This window comes from Berghia stephanieae, chromosome 2, assembly GCF_034508935.2.
Source record: "Berghia stephanieae isolate SIO BIC M18660-M18661 chromosome 2, UCSD_Bste_1.3, whole genome shotgun sequence".
Classification (NCBI taxonomy): Eukaryota; Metazoa; Mollusca; class Gastropoda; order Nudibranchia; family Aeolidiidae; genus Berghia; species Berghia stephanieae.
In genome coordinates, this window is record NC_088361.1 from 118,163,342 (window position 1) to 118,176,535 (window position 13,194).

At 34.6% G+C, this 13,194-nt stretch overlaps 1 protein-coding gene across 1 annotated transcript; it reads left to right on the forward strand.

Moving 5' to 3' along the window:
* Positions 1-147: 147 nt before the first annotated feature.
* Positions 148-7,805, forward strand: LOC144966391 (uncharacterized). The gene is made up of 5 exons (XM_078902789.1): positions 148-414; positions 3,381-3,483; positions 4,366-4,479; positions 4,875-4,953; positions 5,679-7,805. Exons 1-5 carry the CDS (start codon positions 329-331, stop codon positions 5,768-5,770), a joined length of 474 nt encoding a protein of 157 aa, XP_078758915.1. The 5' UTR covers positions 148-328; the 3' UTR covers positions 5,771-7,805.
* Positions 7,806-13,194: the final 5,389 nt, after the last annotated feature.

The following is a 13,194-nucleotide window of genomic DNA, read 5'->3' on the forward strand; positions in this document are numbered from 1 at the left end:
GTACATTTAAAAAATATAAATTCACCTTTGAACCAGGTGTTCTGGAGATGTGTCCCAATCAGCCAAAATGACAGTAAGAAACTAATAATGACTTTTTTTTAAAAAAGACAAATTGTCAACACAAAGATCACGAAGAGGTTAAAGGTCATGAAAACAAGAGCCCGTTCAATGGAAAAGACAAGAAATTATGATTTGTGCTTTACATAAAGCTGGATCTGAGTCAGATCAGCTGACTTCTCTACCACTGTAGTGTTGAAAAGGTCTGAGGTTGATTTTTACTTGATTCACGTCTTCAACAAGAGATCGATTACGCTATAGGCAGGCAATCATGAAACTTTTATTATCGACTTTACTTATGTTGGCAGTGCCCTTTGCAACTTCATATCCATGGCATGCCTCATGCAAGATTGCTTGGTAAGAAAGATTAGATATCTACGAGGGCTCTTTCATAATTAACCGAAAAATGCCTGTAAAATCCGCGTTTTTTATGCTATCAACAAAATTCTTGCACGTGTTCATACCTTGACTCGTCCTTCATTTCTCTACGTAACAGCCAAGTCTGTCGACACACTTCTGCCAACGCTGCACCATGGAATAGATACCCTCTCGGAAGAAATTTCCGTCAAGGTTTTGTAGCCATTTCCGCACATGGTCAACAAGCTCTTCATCGACATCAAAGCGCTTTCCTGCCAGCTCACGTTTCAGTGGCCCAAAGAGGTGATAATCAGATGGTGCGAGGTCTGGACTGTGTGGTGGGTGTGGCAAAATCTCCCATCCATATTTCTCTAGCCAACCTTGCGTCACTCGTGCTGTGTGGGGTGTAGCGTTGTCGTGTTGCAAAATGACCCCGTTGGTCAACTGCCCTGGGCGCTTTCTGCGAATGGCCTCCCTAAGCTTGTCAAGAGCTTGGCAGTACCTTGCAGCATTGATTGTTTCTCCAGGTTGTAAGGTTTCAAACAGAATAACACCACGACTGTCCCAGAAAACAGTTCCCATTATTTTCTTTGCTGACCGCATGACTTTGAATTTCTTCGCGACAGGTGAGGATGGATGTTTCCATGTCATCGAATCTTGCTTTGTTTCTGGGGTGCAATGGTGCAACCAAGTCTCGTCACCGGTGACTATGCTGTCAAGAAAAGTCACATCGCACCCTAGAAAGTCTCCGCCGTCGTTGGCAGTATGCCCGTGAACCCTGCGTGAGCTCTTGCTTCTTCTCAAAAGTTCCCTGCAGATGTCCAATCTTTGTTCTTTATGATTGTCTGTCAATTGCTTAGGAACCCATCTTGCGCTGACTGTAGCCAAGTTCATCAAATACAATTCTATGGGCAGAAGTTTCCGAAATTTCAAGACTGCTTGCGATTTCATGAAGTTTCAACCTCCTGTCTTGACGAATAAGCTCATCAACTCGCTTCACATTATCTCCTGACGTCGCAGTTGTCGAACGCCCTCTCCCTTCCCTGTCTGTCAAGTCGGAATGGCCGGCTTCAAACAAATTACACCAGTGATAGACTTGTGGACGGCTTATAACATGCTCACCATCTACACTCTGAAGTTCTTTATGAATTTCGGTAGGATTCAGACTTTTGGCGTTCAAAAAACGTATGACAGCTCTGATTTCCTCCTTTGACCAGGTTTCAAGGTGGGCCGCCATCTTTAAAATCGTCTAGAAATTCATTGTGCAAAATGATGCACTTCATAATTTCTAGGAATATCCGTAAGGAAATATGGAATATCATGTCGTTTACAGAATTTAAAAAATCTCCACTGGTTGCTGAGCAATGGGCATTTTTCGGTTATTTCTGAAAGAGCCCTCGTAGATAGCAACGAGTAACGTTTTGCTTTGAATAGAAAATACATTTTTCATACAAATCCTCCCCCTCCCACTCCCCCTTTCTATCTTTCCTTCATTCATACTCCTACTCTCCTCCTCCTTCTTCTTCTTCTTCTTCTTCTTCTTCTTCTTCTTCTTCTTCTTCTTCTTCTTCTTCTTCTTCTTCTTCTTCTTCTTCTTCTTCTTCTTCTTCTTCTTCTTCCTTCTTCTTCTTCTTCTTCTTCTTCTTCTTCTTCTTCTTCTTCTTCTTCTTCTTCTTCTTCTTCTTCTAAATTGGTAATAGAGCATTTAACCGAGTCTTTATCCAAGCAATGATCGGGTAGCTTGATCTTTTAGATCTGCCGTAAATTTCTCTGTGAGCATTTATTATTATTTTCTGTTTGACTTACAGAAAATGGAATCGCTGTGATTATTCTCAGACATGTCTGTCAATAAAGTAATTTGGCTATTGACAGACATTGTCTGCCAATAACGATTGACGGTTATACACGAACCTTTTTTGAAACTCTGCTCTTTTAAACATTTATCCACATCCCAGAATATGGAACATTTCATAATGCATATACATGTAAAAGTAAAGTAATTAAATTATCAATAAAAGTATAAAATAAACCAACAATAAATCAGTCGATGGATAGTAGGTTACACAATATGCGTCGACATTAATGTGGATGTCATGTTCGAATGGTTGAGTCATCTGCCTTAGAAGGCTTGTAAGAATCGATGCTATGGGTTCGAATCCTGGTTCCGAAACTTATTTTTTTTGTTTTGTCTTCTTTCTCAGCGCATTGAGCATTTCTTTTAAATCTTTTCTCTGTCTTTTGGTTCCTTTCTATAGAATATTGCGCATTGTAATATTCTTCCCCACTCGGATCTCAAAAAGCATATATACTAATAGAATAAATAATTAAAAAACAAACAAACAAAAAAATTCAGAGGGCAATCAAATGGTCAGATAGAAAATAATAAATAAATAAATAACAATTTTAAGAAATTCATGCTCAGAAACGGAACAAGGAGTTCCGAAGTATTCAAATAAAAATCAAAACAAAACAAACAAAAAAGCAGAAAGACAATCATAGTAGTCGCCGATTGCATTTATAAGTTAGAGGCAATGGCAATTGAAACAAAGGTTCAAAAAACAAAAAACTCTCAAGAACAATCCCAACATGTAGAGCAAAATAAATTGTAAAAGAGGGAGAGAGAGAGAGAGAAATTTCCCTCAGAAATAGAGCAGGGAATAACGATGATAATCATAATAATGATTATTATTATTATTATTATTATTTTATTATTATTATTATTATTATTATTATTATTATTATTATTATTATTATTATTATTATCATAGTAATAAATATTTGATAAAAAAACAGAACAGAGCAAATAATTTGAATAAAATATATAATGAATTGAAATTGAATAATTATCAGAGAAATAAAAAATTCAATTAATTTTTAAAACTCCTGCTCAGAACAAAAGTGAAAACATTGAACATCATTATCATGTGAATTTAAATTCTAAACTCTTTCCTTTGTTTATTGCTTAGGACCTTTGGAGTGAGTTGCTCATCTGTTGTTGACAAGATAAAAAATCAGATTCAAGAATGGAGTTCTGATAATTGTGGATCAGGGGAGAAGTGTTTATATAAGGTAAGTCAATGCTTTGATGTGAATTATATGCTATTTCTCACTTAATTCCTCAAAATACATCCTTTTTTGAGTTTATAAAAATGTTCTATTGACCTCTTGGGCCCTCAATGTATTCTGTAAATTTTCTGTGATAATTTCAAAGTCTTGCATTCATTTTCCCCAAATTTCTGCTTTCACATGCTTGAAAAGGGAGGTGAATCCAAGTTTCATCTCCTGAAATTATCTTATTTTTAATTGAAATCCCTATCCTCTTTACATTTCAATAGCAATTCCTCACAAGTTTCAACTCTCTTATCTATCTGTTCTGGAGTGAGATTGTTCTATAGAGCCCTGCAATGACCTTTTTCATCCATAATGTCTTGTCACAATGATGCTCCAAATTAATTCCGGTGTCCTGTGCAATGTTTTTGATACTCTTTCTTCACTCCTCCTAAACAGCATAGATAACTTTTTCATTGACAATCATATTAGTATATTGAACGTTTCTGAAACAGATTTTCCAATGAGAAAGCAAAATCATATGTTTATCCATTGCTAAAAAGTGTTTTCCTGTTAAATTGATAATGATATTTATCAAAATGAAGGTCCGAAAGGTGGTGCTTTAAAAAATTTGCTGAGATGTATTGAGAGTTTAAAACGAAAAGTTGCTTATGTTTTGCAAAAAGTTATCAAAATTGCTTATGTTTTGCACACAAGTTAATTAGATGTGCAGTCATCTCAAAACTTCCGATCAACCCCTGTGCTTTGTTTTTTTTTAGTGCTTAGGCTTTTTTTTATTTTTTTATTTTTTTGCAGTACCAAGACTTAGTGAATGCAGTATTATATTTTTAAAGTTCAACAATTTCAATTTCTTCCTTATTCTTGATATCTTTTTTGTTTCAGTTTGACAGTTTTGAGAAGAATGTTTTGAAAGCGACTCATGAGACTCCAAAACAGCATTATATTGATGACTTGACATTCACATTTACGGACAATGGTTCTGCTTGCAGTGTTATGGTAAGATTATTTGGTTTTGCTCAAATGATTTTTTTTTAAATTATGTTATTATTTAAATTGTTGATAGACAGACCTGCCAAATGTCTCCATGATATGGGACAGTCCCGCATTTGGGACTGCTGTCCCTCATCAATGCCTCATGTGTCTGATTAGTCCCTTCAAAGTGTACGTAGTTGATGTCAGATAGTATTGTATTTTAGGAGGTATTATTATATGATGCATCCAGTACTAGGGTCAATGACCAAGATATTTTAAACTACATCCAATTTGTAGTATTATTGTGTACTGCGCCACTATTTTTATAAAAATGTGTTTAGATACAATGAGGCTATTATTTTTTTTTTTTCCATGTCAAAAACATAGTGATGATTTAAAGTTTTGAAAATAACTTGCAGGGCTCAAGCAGGTCGGAAACATGGTATGCGTACCTTGATTACAGCACCAACTACTGTAATCTCCATAACCTTATTGATGGTAAGCACCACCACCCTCCCCCCTCTTTATCTCTCTCTCTCTCTCTCTCTCTCTCTCTCTCTCTCTCTCTCTATCTATCTATCTATCTCTCTCTCTCTGTGTATGTGTGTGTGTTTCTATATCTTTTTGTTCATCTCAACTTGTAGTATAATATATCATTTCTCAGTTTCTATTAATGATAACACCAGTCTTGATCATAAAGAAATACCGGTTTTATCTAAATAATTTCTAGCATTTTGTAAATCCAGGTCCAAAATAGACATATTTCACTTATCTTTCTCATCCTGGCTCTCTATTTCCATCTTCTGTGTGTGTGTGTGTGCGTGTGTGTGTGTGTGTGCGTGTGTGTGTATATATATATATATATATATATATATATATATATATATATATATATATATATATATATATATATATGATAGAGAAAGTATATATGTGGGAATTTTGTGGATCAATATTGAATGACATATGAAATTGTAAAATGCTGGTCAAGAAGCTATATTAGTAACTTATTATATTATTATTATGATTATTATTATTATTATTATTATTATTATTATTATTATTATTATTATTATTATTATTATTATTATTGTTATAAATCAATTGATTTATAATCAGCCGACAATCTTGTGAATAAATGGAATTGTTTACACTTCCCCTTTCATCTTACAAGAAAGAGAAATTTTCTGCTTTTGATTATTTTGATTATTTTTTTTTTACAGGGGCAGGTCTGACTAAGGTTGCAGGCTACAGTGAAAAAACTTCTGATTCCCAGTGCACTCAATACTCAAGTCGCAATTGTGACAAGTATTAATAAAAGATCTTTTATGTATGAGTACAATTGTCCGGGCCTCAATACCACGTAGTAATAGGCAACTTCCGGTAATAAACTGTGACTATCATGTATCAGAAATTTTACTATGAAAGATACCCATCCAAAAGCTCTCTTCTTCGGCAAATAACCTACTTTGACTTCTGAATACATTTACAGAATAGCATTATTTTAGTCAAATTGTCTAGCAATAGAATTTCAAAGTTTGATTTACTGACAGCCGTCTTAGTGTTTACAATAAAATCACAAATCGTGCAATTGTCATTCACAAACAGTTTCAAACAGACATCTTTAAATAGAACTTCTTGTCCCTCTGCCATTGGTGTAATGTCCTGTGCCTTATCTGCTAAATAAATATCCAATGAGCCACCTAAGTAGTGTTTGTACGATGTCTCTGATTCCACTACAGTGTAATACACAAGACAAAACCATTGATTGATAGACATAACAAGTAAAACATTTTATCAAAACAGTGTTACATATAAAAAATTCAAGGAAGAATAGTGGCTTTTGATTGGGAAGAGGGGGGGGGGGGTGTATACGGCCAACTGGTTGCTAATTGTCTGGAAAATTGAATAAACAATAACTAAATAAATAAAGAAATAGAAAAATGAAGAGGTTGATCCATATTGTGTTAAAATGTAACCGATGAATCTTGTTGTGTACAATTCTACTTTTCCATGCCACTTGAAAGTTTTAATTTCCCACCCCCATCTCACCCTCTTTCCCCGCTGGTGTTTTCGCCAATAACCACTCCAGCTAATAACCCATAGTATTGTCGCCCAAGTAATAAGAGGTTGACCACTGTATACATTCTTTTCTGCCCGTGTCTTCTTGTATTGGAAATATGATTTGCATTGAGTGATAAGAATCATGTTTTCTTGTAAATGAATCATGTAATATTTTTGAGTGAGCACTCTTCTACATTATATGGTCCCAACTATGGAGAGGGGGGTGGGGGTGAGTTATTTCCTCCGTAATAAGAGTGTCTTAACTAAATACTATATGTCTTTTCATATTGTCTTTTCTGTCCCTCTTTACTTATTCTGTAGCTTCTTTTCATTTGACCTTTCATCCATGTCAAAGGATATAATTATTTGGTTTTGTTTATGTCCAGATTTGAATTTTAAATAGAGGGGGGGGGGGGGGGGGGGGAAGGGGGGCTGAATGGTTCTTTTGAGATTTCATTGACTTAGCTTTTTTAAAGTCTAGGGCTCTCATCATGGTCGATGACTTGATGTGTGATCATGCTCACGATACTCTAACCTCAGTATTTAATCTTAGGGTAAGGTTACACACATCGTCATATTTGCCTAAGGTGGTGAAGAGTACTTGGCTATTGTAGTCATGGATAGTGTCAGAGTGCCAGAATAAAAGTATGATTTACTGCTGACTTGCACTGAATGAAGTAAGAATGATTTGAGTTGTTTGAGCTCTTGCAATGCTCACTGTTGATTTAAGTTTATTCCATATGTCTATGTATCACAGTTGAGAGTTGAGAGACATAATCATCGTAGTCTGTCAACAGAACTGGCACCTGAGTGAATTGAGAAGAGTTGAAATATTTATGCCTGTGTATTGCTCAAGTCTTTCCATGAAGTTTATCATAATGTAAGTTTATTGAGCGCCACTGTAACAAAGAAAAAATAAAACCTGTCTTCTGAATAAGATCTGCAACATGATAAAAAGAAACCCATCATTTTGAATTCTTTTAATCATTCTTTAATTATTTCTTATGGACTCCCCCTCCCCCACTTCATGCTTCATAATGCATTATACATTTGTGAATATGTATTTGTAATTGAATCTGTATATTTATTTAATAGAACGTGCCTTTTACTATTGCTTTTTAATGGTATATTTGCGATTTATGTGAATATCACAGAGATCTTATTTCTAATGTTTTACTTAGAATGTCCCCTTCAACGAGGGAATTTATTATTGTTAACATGAATTGCAATTCATTCCATCAATCTGATAAAAGAATTATAAAAATAAATTTTATTAATCTCCTCTATTGTTATTCATATTTTTGTGTTGCTTAACAAAACCATTGCCATGCTTTTTGAATCCTTATCAGATGATCTTTCATCTCACTCTATTGACCTGTCAATGTTAACTGGACCATGAAGACAATCATTAATTATTTATTTTGAACTAAAATATATATTATATATACATGTGTATATGGAAAAAAGACCTTATTTCTTTGTTTTGTTTGTGCATCACGCATCTCGATCTTACCTGTCATTAAATCGGATCATTCAACTGTTGATAATTTAACCCAATAGCAATACAATATCATAATTGATACTGTCAACCGATGAATAATAAACAAAACTAAATATTGTAGCATCTGAAAGGGGAAATTTCCACTTTTTCATGTACCACTCGAGCAATAAAAAATTGGCCCTGAAAGTATTAAAATGCAAAATCTCAATGTTTTTTATAAATTTTTAACCAAGTATCTGGAAGACAAACATCTAGTCTCCATTTGTACCAAGTTGTTTGAATGTGGGTTGCATCTTGGTCCCGGTCATGGCCTTTTTTTTTTTTTTGTTTAAATAAAATAAAATTTTAAAAAGCTCACCAAGAATTTTACATTTGGCTAGAGCTTGGAGGAGTATTGCTGTTGCGATTTGCTTAATGAATGTCTCATTACTGTTACTTAATAACATGAAGATCACATTCGAGATGGCTTTTTTTTCTTTTTTTTTTTTTTTTATGAGAGTGATAATACTTTAATATGGAGATTTAGATTTTGTTAAAGTAAGGCGGACGTTCCATATTATTCTTATGCTTTCAGGATGATTTGTGAGAGCAATAAGAGTTATTTGTGGCAAAAAAGAACTAGTATTGCTTAAAAAAGACAAACAATCATTGCTCGATTTGGTTCGAGTGAGAGTCGCTATAGCTCATTTGGTTGATATTGATAGTTCGCCTCACAAGTAAACATAGTTTATTATTCAGTGATTGGGTTGTTGGGTATTTATGTCTAATTACATTTTTGGAGGGTCATAGTTGCAGCCCTATGTCCCAAGAGTGTTAAGTGCGTAAGGAATGAACTTTGCTATAGACCAGTATCCTATCCAAGCAAGCAATTGTTACTGAATATTCAAAACTACAACTAGAATAAACTCCTTCCGCCTAGACCATAAGGCTCCAAAGGACTTATGGGGTGGGGGCATGTTACACATGGCACAAGAGCATACTTCCAACCTGGAGGGCTAGATGGGGGTCCTGACCTCCCATAATGGGCAGGGAGGCATTTACTCTTTTATCTCCTTATATCTGTTTTCCAGCATGCTTTCTGACTTTGTATTTGAATGAGATGACTTGGTTTGGTCTTGGCCCTGGCCGGATACCTTATAACTGGGAGGGAAACAGTCAAATGTATAGTTTTGTAATTCATCTCTCTTTTAAGCAGTATTTTAGTTTACATATTATATATGATTTGTAAACATATGAGTGTGTTCCTCCTAGTGGGGATGTGTGCTTGTGTCAGGATGAGACATTTAGGTAATCTCAAACTAAGTAACACTGATGGTGCTATACTCTTGGAATATACATCTATTCCCTATTTGAACCAATTTCCCTTTGTATTATTGCTTCTTGAGTGCTTTAATTGTAATTCTTTAACCTTTTACTATCCCATTTTCTTCCTTTTTACTCTTTTTACTGGCGCTGATATGACCTAAAATGTGTTGAAAGCGCCGTCAAACCCTTAGAAACAAACAACTTGGAGGGACAAACTGTAATGCCAATATGAGCTTGAGCATGAGCTTTTATAAAGTAAACGTGCTCAAAGCACTTTACAAAGGGTCCCTGACCAACAGCAACATGTAACATATAGAACAAGTCATTATGCCTGTTCCGGGATATTACAATTTTTTCCGACAAATACAACGTTGTTAACGGCCAGGTACTCATTTTTCACCTGAGTACGGTGAGAGATGTGATTTAAGTCTTTTCCAAGGACCCAACTATGCTCTGAGCGAGACTCGAACCCAGGACCTTCTGATCCGAAAGCGAGTGTCATACCACAAGACCTCATAGCCGCACAATATATACAGTGGAACCTCAGTATAACAGGCGTTGTGGGACAAGACTAAAATCCATATTATTGCCGAATTTTAAGGACTAAATCACAATGTTTTAACCATTCGCAGTCTCTCTCCCTCTCTCTCTCTCTCTCTCTCAAGCTGTCCGTTGTGTGTGTGTGTGTGTGTGTGTTTTGTACTATACATTGTCTGTCTGCAGCAAGGCAATGTTATACTGAAAATGATACAGTATAATAGTCAGTATTCTATTCACACAACACACACACACAGGGGTATTCAGGAAATAGGGCTCATAGATGAAAGAGATGGGCTCTCTCTCTTTTGTATGTGCTAAGGCTAGGCAAGCTCTCCGTTGCCTTTATTTATAGCTGTTGGCATACATACCTGAGCGTAATTTGGCTTAATTCATTGCTTGTACAGTTAAACCTGCCTTATCGACCAGCTCTGTTGACGCCCTTGATTTTTTTCTCTACTCTTTATAACGGAAACCTCCCTGATGCGACCAAGACCATCTATAGTCGTGATCTTAACAGGGAAATACCTCCTATAGCGACCACTTGAACTGAAGACCACTTATTTGAACTTGGCTGCCGCTGGTCAAAGTCAATACCTTGCGACAAACCTAACACAACCTTTCATTTTATTTTCTAATCTGCCGTAATTTATTGAGTAGGCTATCATCGCCTGGTGTCTGTTCTCACATGTTCCAGTATTGCCAATACGCTTCAACAGTCGTAAAGTCACTCATGGTAACTTAGTAACAGATGAAGATTCCAAGAGCACACGGTCAATGTACTTAGTTTGAGATCACATAAATGTCTCACCAATACACCAGCACAAGATCCCACTAAGAGGAATACACTCAAATGCTTATATTATACATTCAAAATAAACATAACAATACATAAGAGAGAGGTGATTTACAAGGAAATAAATATCATCTCCCAAAACAATAACTATGCATTTGACTGTTTCCCTCTCAGCCAAGCACTATGGCCAGGCCAGAGCAAAATCAAGTAATCTCATTCCAAGACAAAGACAGAAAGCAAATTGGAAAACAGACACTATAGGCCAGGAACCCCACCCAGAATTAAAATCGTTTGAATATTTGAAAACAAATGAACAAAGAAGACTTTTTTTTAAAATTCCACACCAATTTAATGTTTACACAACACAAATATAAATCGAACAACTGATAGTAATTGTTACAAGTTTCACACATCTAGTGGTAAAATATATGATTCATTACTTTATAGAAATTTTTTTCTTTTTACAAGCATTAGTGAATGTCCATAATCAGTCCTAAATCCTGTAGCTTGAATAAATTTCACGAATTTTGAAAGCACCAAAATATTTGCAACAAATTCATTATTACATAATGGGTTGAGTATTCTTTTGACTTAAAGCAGAAAGTTTATCGTTAACTCTTGGTCTAAATTTACGTAATTTAGTATGACTGATAAAATTTTCCCATAATTTCATTTTTTTTAAAAGCAAAAATACAAAAACAATTGGACTAGTCAATACAATTATAAAGAGAAAGAAAATAAGCAAAACAATCAGTTGGGGGGAAAAACCCCAACAAAATATAGGCTAAATAATATACATAATTGTTATAAATCTAATCATAATATATAAGGAAGCTACAAGAGAAAATGTGGATAGTAACATAAAAATATCTGATACTTGCAATAGCTAAGTTAGATTTATATTTAAGCTGTCTTTAATCCCAACTAAATTTGAAATAATGTTTTAATGAGTTTAATAATAACAACTTAGGTCAAATCTGCGCCAATTAAAAAACAAAATTTGAGTTAAAAGATTTAAAAAAATGTTTTATCTTTATCCCTCTTCCTTACCCCCATTAAAAAGAAAGAAACATACAATGGACTGTTTCCTTTTTGGCGAATGACCTCAATCAGGACTAGGGCAAAACCACGTGATTAAATTCCCGGAAAAGCCAGTGAGAACAAAATCATGGTGTCATTCCAGAAAACAAGCCACTTGGAAAGAACAAATGTGACCCTTCACACCAATCTTGTATGACGTTAAGGTTAAACAAGATAACATAAATGTGGCAGTTCACATCAATCTTGTATGACGTTAAGGTTAAACAAGATGACATAAATGTGGCAGCTATGTTGTTTTGATTTGTTTTAAGGGCTGCTGTGGTGCTTGCAACATTTTTAGGCCATTTTCGGCGCCAGGAAAAAGAAAAATGAAAGTATCGACGTCCTTAAATAATTTTTTAAAAAATAAAGTTTTTTTTTAACAAGGCAAACAATGAGGCAAAATCAAGGTGTGAATGAGAAAGTGTTATCCAAAACAGAAAGAAAAAATAGAAAATAAAGCATGCCCGAATTTTCTCCTTGAGCACATTTTACTGCAGTTGATAAGTAACAATTTTTTAAAAACTTTTTGGAATACAAATAAATAAAGAGAATAATAACCATTTTCCTAAATCTGAGAGTAATGAAACTCACGTTATTTAGACCTGAGGTTTAATTGTCAATGTCTGGATCACCTTCGCATAACACGAGATTAAGTAGGTAGGTAAGAAATGTTGAAAGGGATAGAAAAGTCAGCAAAGCTATGGACTGAAAAAGAATCCCGTGACACAAGGGGCAAAACATTCTCCCCCAATCAGTAATATTTTCAAAGACTACACCATAAATTTTATATTTTCTATGGATTCAATTCTGCACAAGAAGAGTGTAGTAATAGGCATTTGAAATTTCTTTATGGCAAGAGACGCAGACCTGCCTTCTACAACGAAATATTTGTAGAATTACGAAATTTTGGCTCCGAATTCAGAACTTCATGAGCATCTCTAAGTAATTATAATTAAAACTTAATGAAAATGAAAGTTGATACCAGACTACACAATTTTAAGAATTTTGAAGCATTATTTGATCCTTGTGAAGGCAAATCGTTGATATATTAAGTGAACTGTAGCGACTTCTATTTTTTTTTTATTATCCCCAAAGAGTAAAAAAAAAATTTTTAATTTTGTTGTAGCCTGGTCTGGAGTCGTAATCTTGTAATAAAACAGAGATATATAATATATATTTGGCATTGTAAAAGTAAATTGCATCAATTTCCTTTCCTGGTTTTAGGCTGTGAGTCAACATTTAATATTAGAGAAACTTCTAGCATTTTGAATTCTAAAAGAAATGTGAGACACAGCACCAAGATAACCTAGAGAAATGCCAGTAAAATTTTTTTAAGTATCCCTAAGAAATAGCCTATCGACGGACAGGTAAAAGATATTTCATGTTTTCTTTTTTTTTTTCCACTCTACTTTTACAATTCATTTTTTTTTTTACCTTTTGTATTCATATTCAA